Source organism: Thamnophis sirtalis, unplaced genomic scaffold, assembly GCF_051295495.1.
Source record: "Thamnophis sirtalis isolate CommonGarterSnake01/CBP01778 unplaced genomic scaffold, rThaSir2_p1.2 scaffold_12, whole genome shotgun sequence".
In the NCBI taxonomy this organism is placed as follows: Eukaryota; Metazoa; Chordata; class Lepidosauria; order Squamata; family Natricidae; genus Thamnophis; species Thamnophis sirtalis.
The window spans coordinates 5,386,510-5,403,889 of record NW_028261392.1 but is presented as its reverse complement, the minus strand read 5'-3'; the positions used below and the strand labels follow the sequence as shown (position 1 = coordinate 5,403,889).

The window sequence follows — 17,380 nt, the reverse complement described above, 5'->3', positions numbered from 1 at the left end:
TGTTTGTATGTTTATTGGATTTCTGATTGGGGATTTTTTTTCCATAGAAACCTCTAATGACTGTTGTAAACTTATCACACAACTATTCCACCCTGGTTTTTATGGGGTCTACAGGTAAACAGTGAAGTCAACATTAACTATCGGTCCTAAAAGTTCTGTTTCTGTTTATCTTACTCCTTTCTCTTCGATTGTCAAAGTGGCCCCAATCTTTCTTTCTTCCTTCCTTCCTTCCTTCCTTCCTTCCTTCCTTCCTTCCTTCCTTCCTTCCTCCCTCCCTCCCTCCCTCCCTCCCTCCCTTCCCTTTCCTTCCTTTCCTTCCCTCCTTTCCTTTCCTTTCCTTTCCTTTCCTTCCTTCCTATTTTTCTTTTTTGTTTTCTTTTTTCTTTTAATTAAAAAAAAACATACATCATATTGTTCTAATGGAAGTTGGGTAAAAACGAAACCAGTGTTATCTGAAAAAAAGAGAGAGAGAAAAGAAAGAGCAGTGAAACAAACATATTGGAGGGCACTTCAGATGTTCACTAAAAGCCTTAAAGCAGCATTGGTCTTTGTTCATCCCTGTATAAAGTTTAGAACCAGGGGAGAATTTTTTTTCTTTTTCTTTTTCTTTTTTTAATATATAATTCAGCAGAAGAAGCAAATTAATGCCAGACTGTCTTTTTTATGTTTTGTTTGTTTGTGTGTGTTTGTGTGTTTGTTTTGTTTCTGTTTTCCTTCACTTTCTCACAGCCACGGGGTCGTTCGCCCGACAGTCCTGTAAAAGCTTGTCGATCTCCCGCACGACTTCCTCTGCGTCCACGGACTCTCTCCCTAGTTCCCTGTTTGAACGGTCTATCTGCTCCAAGACAGAGTCCATATCGGCGGAGTCTCGGCTGACTCGGGAATGCACCTCGGCGAAGACCCTGGCCATCTGATCGGATGCCATGAAGGCAGCGTCTCTGGATTGTTTACTGGGTGACAGGTACTGACCGTTGGGCTCGGCCAAGGCCCCTGCCTTGACTTCGCAGCCATCCAGAGGTCCTTTCGTTGAGGCGCAAGGCTCAATGCAGGTCTTGGTTGGGCTGCTGGATGCTGAGGGGACCTCCTGGAGGAGGGGGCTTAGGGCACGTTTGGCTTTGAGATAAGGTTTCACATTGGCAATGAGAATGGTGTGCTCTCGCTTGTCCTTTCCAAATGTACAAAAGGTCTTTTTCCCCGTGGGGTTCACAGTTTCGTAAGTCTCAGTCTCGACATTGGCTTCCACCGTGGGCACAAAGAGATTTGTTCGGTAGTCGGCGTTGTCTGCTTGGTTGGAGGCAGGGAACTGGGGCATCCAACACCGGTCGGAATGACCAAGCACTCGGCATTCATCGGTGCAGTTAATGCACTCCTCTTGTTCTGCAAAAGGAAGAAGAGACGACAAGTCATTTTAACGTCATTAATCAGCTGCCTTGACCTGCTGAGATCCCAGTCTGTTCATTCAAGGTACAGGGCTTCCTGGGTGAAGACAGAAATCGTAATTAAAACTTTTGAGGGAGGTGCCACAAACCAACAGGTCGAAGGGGCTTCATTTATTGAAGCTACTATCAATGCGCAACAATGGTTGTTTCACTCAGGAATGGATGATCTCCCCAAAATGGATGTTGCCTCCCAAGGACAGTTCGGTTAGTCCATCCTTATGCCTGGGCGGTCAAACTCTATACCCCTCAGAGAGGGTCCGCAACTTGGGAGTCCTCCTGGACCCACAGCTGACCTTAGAACATCTCCTTTCGGCTGTGACAAGGGGACCTTCGCCCAGGTTCGCCTGGTGCACCAGTTGCGGCCCTATCTGAATCGGGAGGCACTTCACACGGTCACTCACGCCATTGTCACCTCAAGGCTTGACTAATGTAACACGCTCTACATGGGGCTGCCCCTGAAAAGTGTTCGGAGACTACAACTAGTCCAGAATGCAGCTGCGCGAGCAATATTGGGTGTACCAAGGTACACCCACATCACACTTATCCTCCGTGAGCTGCACTGGCTTCCTATTGGTCTCTGGGTGCAACTCAAGGTGCTGGTCATTACCTTTAAAGCCCTACATGGCCTAGGACCCGGATATCTGCGAGACCATCTTCTGCCACATATCTCCCAACAACCGATAAGATCGCACAGGGTGGGCCTTCTCCGGGTGCCGTCGACTAGACAATGTCAGCTGGCAACCACCCGGGGGAGGGCTTTCTCTGTAGCCACTCCGACCCTCTGGAATAAACTGCCCCCAGAGATCTGGACCCTACCCACTCTCATGGCCTTCCGAAAGGCTATTAAGACCTGGCTATTCTGGCAGGCCCCGGACAGTTGAACTCATGACTGAGGTCCAACCCTGATTAGACTGGGTGTATGTTGTGGCTTTTTTTAAATCTATGTTTCTGTGTTTTTAACTTTTCTATTTTTTAAATGTTTTGTTGTAAGCCGCCCGGAGTCCTTCGGGATTGGGCGGCCTATAAATTCATTAAACATCAAACATTCAAAAGCTGTCTCATGCTTAGGAGACCACAAGAAAGCTGTTGGTTAGGAAAATTAATCAGTATTGTAATCATCATCATTATCCAACCATGATAACTTTGCAACCTGTAGATTTCAACTCTAGAGTATAGGGTTTCCTGGTACAGGGTCTCTGCTTGAACAGGGTTGGACTAGAAGACCTCCACAGTCTCTTCCAACTCTTTCCTTCTATATTAATAGAAGTGGGCTAATAGAGAACTGGAATCAGGGGGGGGAAAAGCCTGAGCTTCATCTGCTTCAGAGATCTTTCAGAGACCAGAGAATATAATCTGAGAAAACAATGAAGGTTAGCTAAGAGACTCCAAAGATTTATCTTTCCCCAACAGATCCAATAGCCAAACAGTGGCTTATTCTACAGAAATAAGAACGTTTCACACAAATTAAGCAAGCTGAATTTCACCCAGAGGATCCCCATTAAATTGTGATTGTTTTGCTGGATGACTGTCAAGTAATAATAAGAGTTTACCAAATCCACACGCACGCCGAACACAGGAAAGGATTTTTCTGCCACTGTGCATTAAATGTGAGCTTTTCAAAAGAGGTATTATTGCTGCTTTTTTAAAAAAAAAATAGATTGTGTAACTAGCTTCTCTACTCTTTGGGGAACAGAGAGTTGGTATTAAAAAAAAAGTGAAGATTGATTTGCACAATTCATACCATTAGGAAGAATGTCCCGAGTTTTCCTTTTCTATGAACCTATTGTATTTCGGTGCACTCTGCTTATTTCTTCTCCAAATAATGGCAAGAATAGTTAATGAAGCACCTCTTTTCAAAGGTCCTCATACTCATATAATGAATGGAAGACCTATTATTGTAAGTGGTTGCCTGTTTAGAGAAGGCAGGGAAAACAGCTTCTACATGATCAGTATAACAATCCCATCTTAGAAACTGGGTCAGCCCATTGCAGGAACTGTGAGCGGATTTTCACTTCAAAGGCAGAACTTTGATTACATCATAAGAATTAGTTAAAACCTGATGGAAGTAAGTCACAGAAAGTGGCTAGATTAAGATGGCCTTGGATGATCTCCCCAAAAGCTATAGCATGCTTAGGAGACCACCAGAAAAATCCCAGGGCAGGAAAATTAAATCAGCATTGTAATCATCATCAGTGTGCAACCTTGACAACTTTACGACCTGTAGTTTTCAAATCCCAGAATTCCTCATCCAACATGGCAAACTGAGGAATTCTGAGAGTTGAAGTGTACAAGTTAGAAAGCTGCCAAGGTTGAAGACTACTAATCTATACTGTTTTCTGGGAAACTACATTGATGTACAATCAAGTTACTATACTCTGAGATTGATCCAAGGAATGCGCGATCCCACTGTTTTCTACCCAAAATTTAAGAAAGGACTTTTTCTAGACTTCTTCTTTTAATGACTGTCATCTACAGAATCTAGGAAATAGGGCCTTCTCAATCTGGAAGAATATTCCATATATATATTAAAATACATACACACAGAGACACGTATGTATGTATGTATGTATGTATGTATGTATGTATGTATACACACATGTATGTATATATGTATGTACATATATATATACAAACATGTATATATATGTATATATACATGTATATATGTATATATACATGTATATATACAAACATGTATATATGTATATATATACAAACATGTGTGTGTGTGTATGTATGTATATATGTGTGTGTGTACATGCATTTATAGGTACATAAAGGTACATAAAGGAGGAGAGCCTGTGGCTTAGTGGCTAACACAACTGCCTAATATGTAATACAGCCCAGGTTCTAATCCCAGTAAGGGTATGGCTAGCTGATGAGAGCTAAATAGCTAGAAATAGATCTTTACTAGTCTCCCTTTATTTATTTATCAGCACAAATGCAACACACACACACACACACACACACACACACACATGTATGTGTATATATGTATATATGTATGTGTGTATATATGTGTGTGTGTTTATGTGTATGTATATATGTATGTATATGTATATGTATATACATATATACACACATATGTATGTATGTGTATATATGTATATATGTATGTGTGTATATATATATATGTGTGTGTATGTGTATGTAATGTATATATGTATGTATGTATATGTATATATGTGTGTGTGTGTATATATATATATATATATATATATATATATATATATATATATACACATACATACATACACACACACACATGTTTGTGTGTATGTGGTGGCGTGTGCACACAGACACACACACAGACACACACACAGAGAAGGGGTGGGTTCTGGCAGGCACCAATGCCTGTTCGCTCGTGTGCGTGCTTCGTACGCACTTGATGTGTGTTGCTTTCACAAGCGCAGTGCATTTAAAATTGTTCTGTGCATGCACAGAACTGAAAAACAAGATGGTGGCACTGATGGCAACCGGTTCGGGGGCTTGGCAGGCGTAGGTTGCTGCCGGTTCCAGCGACCCAGGCCGCCAAAAACCACTACCAGTTAGTCCAAACCGGTCCAAACTGATAGGAACCCACCACTGACCCAGAGTCTACTCTGAGTAAAACAGCCTATGAAACTGGTAGATAGGTAAATAAAGAAATAGGTGAATGGATAGTTTTAGCAGAGACATATACGTTGTTACCCCTTTTAATAATTAGAGATTTTAGTACTAGTTCCATCTTAGTCAATAATCAATAAACCTGATTGGAACCTATTGGCTTCTCATTTCCTTTTGCACAAGCCTTTTCTGCTTTGCTTTATACCTGGGAACTGGATTTCCTTAAAAAAAAAATCAATAATGTACAACATGAAAAGACACTTCATTAAGCATTAGAATATGTGAAAGCATTTGGGTTGGGGGGGGGAAGAGGACAAAATGCGGGATTCAAAAGAGTCCAAATTCAATTAACGGAAGACCAATTTATTTTCAATAGGAACCTTAAGCCCAGATGTACTCAAACCTCTATTCGCTTCTAACAAATGGTTTTTCAAAGTGCTTGCAATATTGACTGTACCTTGTTCTCTCTCTAAATGTGCAGGATATTTATATTTTGAATCCTATTCATTCTGATATTTGTCTGTTGGGTTTTTTTTTTTATTCAATCTTTCTGCTCGTAGGATGTTCATTTGCTTTGTGCTGAAACAGCCTTTTAAGGATTTACAATGGTATGAAATGCAGGTATAAAGAGGGCTTTTCATTATCAAATCCCTATTGCAAATTTTCTGTGCACAAGGGAGATGTTTTCTTGCAACTTAACTGGGATCCTTTCCTTTCCTCCCCTCTCCTTCTTCTATCTTCCTTTCCTTTCATCTCCTCTCCTTCCTTTCCTTCCCTTCTTCTATCTTCCTTTCTTCTCCTTTCCTTTCCTCTTTTCTTTTCTTTCCTTTTCATTACCTTACTTTCTATCTTCCCTTTCCTCCTCTCCGCTCCTTCTTTCTCTTCTTTTCCTTTTCTTCTTCTATCTTCCCTTCCTTTCTTTTCCTCTCCTCTCCTTCCCTTTCCTTCTTCTATCTTCCTTTCCTTTCATCTCCTCTCCTCTCCTTCCTTTCCTTCTTCTATCTTCCTTTCCTTTCCTCTCTTTTCTTTCCTTTTCCTTTCCTTTCATCCTTCTATCTTCCCCTTCCTCCTCTCCTCTCCTTTTTTCTTTTCTTTTCCTTTTCTTCTTCTATCTTCCCTTCCTTTCCTTTCCTCTCCTTTTTTCTTTTCCTTTCCCTTCCTTCTTCTATCTTCCATTCCTTTCCTCTCCTCCTTCCCTTCCTCTCATAAACATTATTAAAAAAAATATATAAATCCAAGGAAGAGAGAAACACATCACATAAAAGAAGTCCTCAACTTAAACAGTTGATTTAATGGCTGTTCAAAGTTACAATGGCATGAAAAATGTTGACTTATGATTGTTTTTCATACTTAAGACCAGTCATGTGACCAAAATTCAGACACGTGGCAGCTGACTTATATTTATGATAGTTTCAGAGTCACATGATCCACTTTTGCGACCACCTGACAGGCAAAGTCAATTGGGGGGGGGGAGCCAGATTCACTTAAGAACTGCATTAACTTAAAAACTGCAGTGGTTCACTTAACAATTGTGGCAAGGAAGGTCATAAAATAAACTTAAATACAAATACAAATACAAAAATAAGGAAAAATTCACTTAACAACTGTTGGCCAAGCAAAACAGTAGACAAATGAGTTTTGTCCCATTTTATGAGCTGTCATAAATGAATCACTGCGGTTAAGTTAGTAACACGGTTGCTGAGTGAATCTGACTTCTCCATTGACTGGTCAGAAGATTGCAAAATAGGATCACTTGGCCTTGGGACACCGCGACAGTCATAAATAGGAGCAAGTTGCTCAGCATGAAAATGCTACGATGGTCACAAGGATGAAACATGGTCAAAAGTCATTTTCTCCAGTGCTGTTGTGACTTCAATTGGTTACTAAACAAATAATTGTAAGTCAAGAGTTGTTCAGCCTTTCCCCTCAGATTCACCATTATTTCTTCAAAAGCCAGCTGGTTTTCTCCGAATGGATGCACAATGATCACAGCTTAGATTAAGCTAAAGACAAACTTCATCCAAACTTGGTTAAAGTGGCTCCATCCATGCTGCTTTGAGAGCAATTCCCTCCCTCAAGGATTGTTTTTAACCTCCTGGACCTGGGACTTTCTGTTGGTTTCCCACCCAGAATTTGGTTTCTAAGATTTGTTCAGATTATCTAAGTGCTGAACTCCTGTTGAAGGGTATAGTTATGTTTAAAATACCAGCTAACCTTCCATTTCAAAGTTTTACAAAAGAGTACAGGACAGTTTTAATGAAGACCTTAAAGAAGATTTCCCAGTCCTGGGAAAGTAGGAAAGTGGGAGAAAGACACTCAAAATAGCCCCACCTTCATAAGGAAAAGAGAGAAACCGAAACACCCCATAACAATCCTGCATTTCTTGCCATGCCTGTTTCTTGACCTGGATTACCCCAAAGGACGAAAAGATTTCTAAGCACCAGATGAATTAAAGATGAAGTATTAAAATTGTAGAAGGGAAAAGTCTGCTCTACTACACTTTATTGAAATAGGCTGTACTAACAGAAACTTGCAGGTCTGATCTTGTTGACCTTGTCCCTTTTTATATTCCAGGGAATCAGGGAGGAGTTTGCTTGAGTCCCTTCTAAATGTATTTATTTATTACAAAATGTATTTGCTGCCTACCTTGTGTCCTACAACACTCCCTCCCTCTCTCGTTCCCCCTCTCTCTCCGTTTTCTCCATCTCTCTCCCTCCCTCTCTTCCTCTCTCTCCCTCCCTCCCCCTCTCTCTCTTTCTGCCTTTCTCTGTCTCCCTCTCTCTCTCTCCATTCTCTCTTTCTCTTTGTCTTACTCTTTGTCTTTCTGTCTCCCTCCCCCTCTCTCCCTCTTCCTCTGTCTTTCTCTGTCTCCCTCCCTCTCTCTCCATTCTCTCTTTTTCTTTGTCTTACTCTTTGTCTTTCTCTGTCTCCTTCCCTCTCTCTGTCTCCGTCCCTCCCCCCTCTCTCTTTCTCTCTTTCTCTGTCTCTCTCCCTCCCTCTCCCTCTCTCTCTCTTTCTCTTTGTCTTTCTCTTTGTCTTCCTCTGTCTCCCTCCCTCTCTCTCTGTCTTTCTCTGTCTCTCTCCCTCCCTCTCTTCCTCTCTCTCCCTCCCTCCGTCTCCCTCTCTTTCTGTCTCTCTCTCTCCCTCCCTCTCACTCCATTCTCTCTTTCTCTTTGTCTTACTCTTTGTCTTTCTCTATCTCCCTCCCCCTCTCCCTCTCCCTCTGTCTTTCTCTGTCTCCCTCCCTCTCTCTTTCTGTCTTTCTCTGTCTCTCTCTCTCCCTCCCTCCCTCTCTCTCTCTCTTTGTCTTTCTCTTTGTCTTCCTCTGTCTCCCTTCCTCTCTCTCTGTCTTTCTCTGTCTCTCTCCCTCCCTCTCTCTCTCCCTCCCTCTCCGTCTTTCTCTATCTGTCTGTCTCCTTCCCCCCTCTCTCTTGATAAAATTCTTTATTGGCCAAGTGTGAATGAAATTTGTCTTCCGTGCATAAGCTCTCAGTGTACACAAAAGCTACAAGTGATAAATCATGACAGCAACAGTCTTTTAGACTTAAATACCACTTCATGGTGCTTTTACAGCCCTCTCTAAATGCTTTACAGAGTCATCCTCTTGCCCTCAACAATCTGGGTCCTCATTTGACCCACCTCGGAAGGATGGAAGGCTGAGTCAATCAGTGAGGATTGAACTCCTGGCTGTCAGCAGAATTAGCCTGCGTTCTAACCACTGAACAACCACGGCTCTTAATAAATCATGATCATAGCCATCATAAAAAATACATTCATCATCAATCATAAGGTACAAAACTCTTACCAACATTAAAACCCTCCCCTATATCCTTTCCAGGATTTCCAGAATGCTTGGGCCTTCTCTGCTTATTTGCATGTTTCTAATAATTTGCATTTTTTCCCTGTATCCTTTTTAAAGAGAAAGGGATGTGGTGGCTCAGTGGCTAAGAAGCTGAGCTTGTCAATCAGGAATTTTGGCAGTTCGAATCCCTAGCACTGCATAACGAGCTCCTGTTACTTGTCCCAGCTTCTGCCAACCTAGCAGTTCGAAAGCACGTAAAAATGCAAGTAGAAAAATAGGAACCACCTTTAGTGGGAAAGTAACATTGTTTGGTGCGCCTTCGGTGTTTAGTTATACCAGCCACATGACCACAGAGACGTCTTTGGACAGCGCTGGCTCTTCGGCTTTGAAACAGAGATGAGCACTGCCCCCTAGAGTCGGGCACGACTAACACATATGTGCAAGGGGAATCTTTTTACCTTTACTTTTAAAGTGGAATTGTTTCGTCCTTCAGCATCCCACCTCTTCACTTCTTCATCATTTGTTCCACAGTGTTGAAAACTCACTAGCAGTTTTCCTCCCCTCCCCACTTTCTCCCTTTTATGCCATATTGCAGAAAGCAGTCCTGAAGTATTGATTATCATACATTACTGAAGTATTGATTATCATACATTACAAGCCGCTTACCACAATATTAGCCTCTCGCGTTGACTTGCTGCAAGCTGGGAGACCAGGGAAGGGTGTTTTTTTAAAAAAAAGTAGTTTTAGAGGAACAGTGGGATTTCTCTCCCTGTTTTAACTGTTACAAGAAGAAAGGAGACACTCTCACAAGCTCCAGCGCCAATTAGCACTGCCCATGGCTAAATTAGCATTGATGAGAAATCGGGATCCATTCAAAAGGCAGAAATAAATGCGTAAGCGTCCCCACAGCTCTGTTTGATAAAAAGTTATACCGTGTACGGGCTCTGGGAAGTCGGGAGGGGGGAAGGGAGGTGGGGTTATAGGGGGGAGGGGGGAGGGGGGAAATATAATATGTGCCAGATTTTAAAGTAACATGATTGCACTTGTATACTGTTGCTTTTTTTAATTTTAGTATAAAAATAAGAAGCTGAATATATCGATAGATAGTAGAAATACACCGAAGCGAGGAGCAGAGGGAAAGAAGAAGGAGGGGTAGAGAGGGTGGGAGAGAGGATTGGAAGGAGGGTGAGATGGAAGGGAGGGGGAGAAAGGAGTGATAGAGGGGGAGGGGAAGTAGGAGAGGGGAATGTTGGAGGGGAGAAAGGAAAGTTGGAGGGGGGAGAAAGAAAGGGTGTATGGAGGGTTGAAGTGGTATATTGGTTTTGTATTTTGGGGAGTACAAGGATGGCTGTGTCTATTGCCCAATGTTATATGGCCCCAATCATGCATAGTATATATGTGACTGTATGAAATGAAAATGAAAAAATGAAAATAAAACATTTGAATTGAAAAAAAAAAGAAGAAAGGAGAAACTCTCACAAGCTCCAGCGCCAATTAGCACTGCCCATGGCTAAATTAGCATTGATGAGAAATCGGGATCCATTCAAAAGGCAGGAATAAATGCATAAGCGTCCCCACAGCTCTCGTTGCCTTGCCAAAAACTGGGTCGGAAGAGTGATATGCTCGGTTGCTCTTGATCAGAATCCAAGCTCACCTGCCTCCAGATGAAAATAAAACCTGAACAGTTCAAGTGTGCACAAGGAACGGCAATAGCCATGGGGTTTGTCTCCGTCTCTGGAGGCAGGGAGGTAAACAACCAGAAGTGCTGTGTGCACATTAGGGAGAACCGTTCCGAATATAGATCAGAGAAATTAGCCACCAGGAAGAGTGGGGGGGGGGGTGGAGGAGAAAGAAAGAAACCAAGTCACCGAGGATGCAGCTCAGCTGGTACATCGGAGCGATGAAATGCAGAACGAGGAAAACAGAGAAGCTTTATACATAACAGTGATGGTGAAGCTTTTTGGAACTGAGCTGGCCAAACTGGATTGCACATATGCATGCGCTTGGGTGCATGTCGTCCCCTGCCCCCCCGGAGCCCCGGAAACTCAAAGATCAGCTGGTCTTCTGGTTTCTGGTGGTCTTTGGGCATGCTGGGGCACCAGAGACCCAAAGGGTTTCTGGAGCTCCAGAGGAGCATCTGGCAATGGTGTGCATGTAAACAGAGGGGCAGGTGCACCAGCCAGCTGGTATTCAGGTTTAGGAGGCTCCAGAAGAGCCGCTGGTGATGGGGCATGTGCATGTGCCCACAGAGAGGGTTCTGCCTGCCACCTCTGGCACACATGCCATAGGTTCTCCATCAGGGATGTGTTGTGGCCCAGCAGGTGCCGTTGGAGCTGCCACCAGACTCCGACAGTGAGGGGCCCTCTGAGTCGGCTCTGGAGGATGTGGAGGACCCTGGACAGGGTTCCGACTCTGAGCAGGGCGCAGAGAGGCTGGTTGGCCACCAGGAGGCACCTGAGCCTTGGACCAGTGGGGAGGAGACAAGGGAGAATGATCCGGAAGCCAGCAGTGAGTTGTTCCTGGATGCACACCATCAAAGAGCTACTAGGCAGTCAGGGACAATTATGCAATTACAGGAGGTGATTGTACTCATCTGATGGTCATTAGGCTCCTCTCCAGACTATAAAAAGGTTACTTGTGCATACACCCCTCTTTGCAGAAGACAACACAGAATCGAATGTCGGAGAACTTTGTGTGAGCTTGGCAGGCTGGATTGCTGCCAAGCCTTATCTGTGTTTATTGCTGCCCAAGCTTGTCTGTGCTGGGATACTGCCAAGGACCTGTTTGTCTGTTAATTAAATGCCATAATTTATCTCTGGCTCGGAGTGTGCTTTGGTGTGGAACGAGGGGGGTCAGAACAGGGATATATAAGATACTGTGCCACTGTAGGAAGTCAGCATCCACCCCTCTCCTGGAAAAATGAGATATTTTAGGCAATATTAAAAGGGCAGAATGTTTCTGCTAAAACGGAGGGAGAAATTCAGCCTCTCTCCACCTCTGTCAATGGGCCATGAAGGCTTGGGGCCAGTCTATTCTACATAACAAAGATCTACCCCCTTCAGGTGGAGCCATAGTAGGAATTGCCCAAAGCCCTCTCACCACGTGGCACCTGGGAAGATGACATCACCCAGCAAGGCTCAACCAAGCCTCTGAGTCAGGACAGCCTACAGAGTTGCTGTCAGATCCCTAAAAGTGATACTGCCATTCAATTGGGAGGAGGGGAGCCTCGGAGTTAAATCATTAGCTACATCTGAAACAACTGAGTTTTTACAACTTTACAACGGGTTTCCTGTCACCGGGAGACTGAAGCTCCCAACATCTCTGGAGGGATGTTTATGGTAGCCATGTGGGATATATTACTTTGATGTCTAACTAGAGATAGCCATGGGAACGTTTGCTTTATTGACTCCCAGGGCAGAAGAATTAAGGAAGCATCTTCACACTTGTGTATTGGTCAGAATCTGCATACAAAGGGGTGGAGTCATTATCAGCTTAATCCCATTTGCATGGCCTAAAGGTTTTCAGATGCTGCTTTGCTTATAATGGTTTCCATCCTGCTTGATTAAAGGTTCCTTTTGAAATAATCCGTTTCAAGAGTCTTTACTTTCTCAAGTTAGGAGAAAAGCCATTACAGTTGCCCCTACATGACCCCATGGGAGACTGACAACCAATCAGAATACTAGCTCAAATTCAAAAGCCCAGAGAGAGCATAAAATCAGGGCCCTCTCTTCCCTTCCCTCCCCCCCCAGGACCTCAAGCCATGTGGTCCTGTCCACCATTAAAACCATCTTTCCAAGCAGTCTCCATATTTCCAGTGTCTTTCTCTCCACTTGGAACTGAAGCCAGATGGACATTTCTTACTAACTGCAGGGAAATAAGCATAATTGGCCTGAGGAATATTGAAAAATGTACCAGATTAGACAGAGTTGGAAGGGACCTTGGAGGTCTTCTAGTCCAACCCCCTGCTTAGGGAGGAAGCCCTACACCACTTCAGACAAATGGCTATCCAACATCTTCTTAAAGACTTCCAGAGTTGGAGCATTCACAACTTCTGGAGGGAAGTTGTTGCACTGATTAATTGTTCTAACTATCAGGAAACTTCTCCTTAGTTCTAAGTTGCTTCTCTCCTTGATTAGTTTCCGCCCATTGCTTCTTGTTCTACCTTCAGGTGCTTTGGAGAATAGTTTGACTCCCTCTTCTTTGTGGCAACCCCTGAGATATTGGAAGACTGTATCACGTCTCCCCTGGTCCTTCTTTTCATTAAACTAGACATACACAGTTCCTGCAAAAAAGCAATCATACATGGAATTGAGAAACTTGGAATTCAGTTTCAGAAAATGGGTGAGACCAAGGAACCAACTGCTTAGATACTTTGAACTTGGAGCAACAAAGATGATTAAAGGCCTGGTGACTAAAACATATAGCGAATATTTGCAGGAAGTGGGTTTAGCTAGAGAGAAAAAAAGACTTGTGGGGGCATGATAGCAGTGTTCCAATATTTAAGGGGCTGCAGTAATGAAGAGGCAGTCTTTTTCCAATTGTTTTCCAAAGCACCAGAAGGCCGAGCAAGAAACAATGGATGGAAACTAAGCAAGGAGAAATGCAACCTAAAACTAATTTCCTAACAGGGGGGACAATTAACCAGTGGAACCTCTTGACTTCAGAAGTTGTGGGTGCCTTTGGAGGTTTTGAAGAAGAAACTGGTCAGCCACTTGTCTGAAATGTTATGGGGTTTCCTGCCTGAGCTGGGGGTTGGACTAGAAGACCTCCAAGGTCCCCTCCAAGGTCCCTAGTTTGTATGTATGTAGATATTATGGTTCACAGCTGCTTTTGAATGCAAACCCTGTGATGTGAAGGATCCATAAATATATATTGCTTAAATAATTGTGTAAAAGAAAGGAAAAGAAAGTTGACGTTCATATGAAATAAATATATTTTAAAAGCCAAGACTCCTTTCCCCTTTTCACTCATTCATTAAAATGAATTACATCTTTTGAATTTGTTATAGTTTACAGTTTTATTTTAAAAAATTCATATTACACTTACTGCATTTCCTGACATTTATATTTTGTTAAGAGCTTAATGTGATTTTTGGAGTTTTTGAAATGATATACTGTACTCCATTACTTACAATTAATTAGTGTTGTGCTGGGAAAAAATGAATTTTATGTGATGCTTGTAAATTCCATGTTCATAGGTATAACTTGTGTTATTTTTTATCTTCTCTTTTTCTTTTTCCTTCATTTTTCATATATTTTCCCTTAAAATGTTTAATGAAATATGTATTTTTTTTAAAAAAAAGCTGACTTCACACCAAAGACCTTGTACCATGATTTAGTGTGGAGTGTTTATGTGTTTATGTATGTGTTTCTGAACTGTTTTCCTGTTATGAGAACATACCATATGTCTTGTGCTTATGAGTTATCAATTTGTTGTTTCTATGTACACTGAGAGCTTAGGCACCAGAGACAAGCACACTTGCCCCCACCCCCAAAAAAATCAATTCAATTCTACTCTACTCTACCCTACCCTACTCTAATCTAATCTATATTCTTCTCTACTCTACTCTACTCTATTCTAGTGTCTATTCTATTCTACTCTACTCTACTCTACTCTACTCTACTCTAGTGTATATTCTACTCTACTCTAGTGTATATTCTATTCTATTCTATTCTATTCTATTCTATTCTATTCTATTCTATTCTATTCTATTCTATTCTATTCCTATTCTACCCCACCCTATCCTACTCTAATGCATATTCTACTCTACTCTACTCTACTCTAGTGTATATTCTATTCTATTCTACTCTACTGTACTCTACTCTGCTCTAGTGTATATTCTATTCTATTCTACTCTACTGTACTCTAATGTATATTCTACTCTACTCTACTCTACTCTACTCTACTCTACTCTACTCTACTCTACTCTACTCTACACTACACTACACTACACTACACTACTCCACTCTACTCTAGTGCATATTCTATTCTATTCTATTCTATTCTACTCTACTCTAGTGTATATTCTACTCTACTCTACTCTAGTGTATATTCTATTCTATTCTATTCTATCCTACTTTAATGCATATTCTACTCTACTCTACTCTACTCTATATTCTATTCTATTTTATTCTAGTCTAGTCTACTCTACTCTAATGTATATTCTACTCTACTCTACTCTACTCTAGTGTATATTCTATTCTATTCTACTCTACTGTACTCTAATGTATATTCTACTCTACTCTACTCTACTCTACTCTACTCTACACTACTCTACTCCACTCTACTCTAGTGCATATTCTATTCTATTCTATTCTATTCTACTCTACTCTATTCTCATCCTGTCTTCAAACATCAGTTAAATGATGTTTAAATGCTGACAGAAACTTCCCATTATATTACTATGGATCCTGGCATAATGTATATTCACAATTTAAATGTATTTCCTTTAATCACAGGCCTTTATTCCTCATTGGTAATTGTCTCAACATTGATTCAAGTATATGAAGGAAAAAGGGATTCTCACCGACCACTTTTCTCTCTTGAATGCTTTTCTTGGTCTGTATTAGAGTTCTTCGTTTCACTTACAAGGTTAGATTCAACTTTTAAAGTGTAGTCCCCATTATTATAATAAATATGCCACTTTTGAATATCTCTCACGAGTCATGAACTTTGCATATGCCAAATTTTGTGAATTATTCATTGGAATCCAAACTTAACTGGGACAGAAATATGTAAGAGAGAAAGGTAGAAATCAAAAGATGGAATGGATGTCTTGGCTGCAGTTTGGCAAGATATAAGGGTATATTTTGAACTGGCATTTCTTCATTTCAAACATCTCCAATTGGACATTTTGGACAGTTCTTCTGTGAAACTTGAGCAATGTGTCCATGGCTCTCATTTTAATGCTGCAGGGTCCCCAGCTTAAACAATGTATTTGTGAACCAAAAACAATCTTTAGAATAGAATAACAGAGTTGGAAGGAATCTTGGAAGTCTTCTAGCCCAACCCACTGCCTAGGCAGGAAACCATACACCACTTCAGACAAATAGTTATCCAACATCTTCTTAAAAACTTCCAGTGTTGGAACATTCACAACTTCTGTAGACAAATTGTTCCACTGGTTAATTGTTCTGTCAGGAAATTTATCCTCAGTTCTAAATTGCTTCTCTCTTTGATTAGTTTCCAGTATTGGAGCATTCACAACTTCTGGAGGCAAGTTGTTCCACTGATTAATTAATTAATGTCAGGAAATTTGTCCTTAGTTCTTTGTTGCTTCTCTCCTTGATTAGTTTCCACCCATTGCTTCGTGTCCTGCCGTTCAGGTGCTTTGGAGAATAGTTTGACTCCCTCTTCTTTGTGGCAGACACTGAGATATTGGAAGACTGATATCATGTCTCCCCCAGTCCTTCTTTTCATTAAACTACACATATCTAGATATACATAACTAGACAATCGTTGCTATGATTCAGTTCTATGAATAATCAACCAGTTTTTGGTCCAAGGTGAGAGCTGATATCTCCTATTTTCACAACTTTAGCTGTTGCAACAGCTATACAAAATCTCTTAAAATCAATATTAAAAATGCATTAAAAAGTGCCTTGTTTTTCAGAAGTAGAGTATGGACTGAAAGCACTCATTACTATAAGATATTTATAACCTTGGTAGAAGATAAATTGATGGGTGTTCTGACATGCCCTAAGGGCAATTGATGTACCAAGGGTTCAAAATTGTGAACCCACAGAATAACAGAGTTGGAAGGGATCTTAGAGGTCTTCTAGTCCAACCCCCCCTTCTAAAGCAGGAACCCTATACTAGTGGTTCCCAAACTTGGCAACTTTAAGACTTGTGGACTTCAACTCCCAGAATTCTGGGAGTTGAAGTCCACAAGTCTTAAAGTTGCCAAGTTTGGAAACCACTGCCCTATACCATATCAGACGAATGCCTTTCTCATCTCTTCTTAAAAACCTCCAGTGATGGATGTCTATGGAGATTCTCAATCATCCAAATCTTGGTTGTCCCAAAGGTGCTTTATAAAGAGGCAACTGGACTTTCTGTTTTTTCTTTGAAATTTCACTTCTCACCTAAGAAATTCTTCAGCTCTGAAGAAGAACTGAAGAAGCTTCCTCAGTGAGAAGCGAAACGTCCACAAGGAAAAACCAGAAAGTCCAGTTGCCTCTTGAAAAAGCACATTGGGGATTCCAGTGATGGAGTACCAACATCTTCTGAAGGCAATCTGGTTCCACTGATTAATTGTTCTTATCATCAGGAAATTTCTCCTTAGTTCTATACAATACAATAGCAGAGTTGGAAGGGACCTTGGAGGTCTTCTAGTCCAACCCCCTGCCTAGGCAGGAAACCCTATACCGTTTCAGACAAATGGCTATCCAACATCTTCTGAAAGATTTCCAGTGTTGGGGCATTCACAGCTTCTGGAGGCAAATTGTTCCATTGATTAATTGTTCTAACTGTCAGGAAATTTATCCTCATTTCTAAATTGCTTCTCTCCTTGATTAGTTTCCACCCATTGCTT

At 41.6% G+C, this 17,380-nt stretch overlaps 1 protein-coding gene across 1 annotated transcript in view; it reads right to left on the bottom strand.

The window, feature by feature from the left end:
- Nucleotides 1–360: 360 nt before the first annotated feature.
- Nucleotides 361–17,380, bottom strand: part of PCDH17 (protocadherin 17) — a 208,861-nt gene continuing 191,841 nt past the window's right edge. The window contains 1 exon segment of the mRNA XM_087726270.1: nucleotides 361–1,377. Within this exon segment, the coding sequence (XP_087582396.1) occupies nucleotides 716–1,377 (662 nt within the window). The 3' untranslated portion in view covers nucleotides 361–715.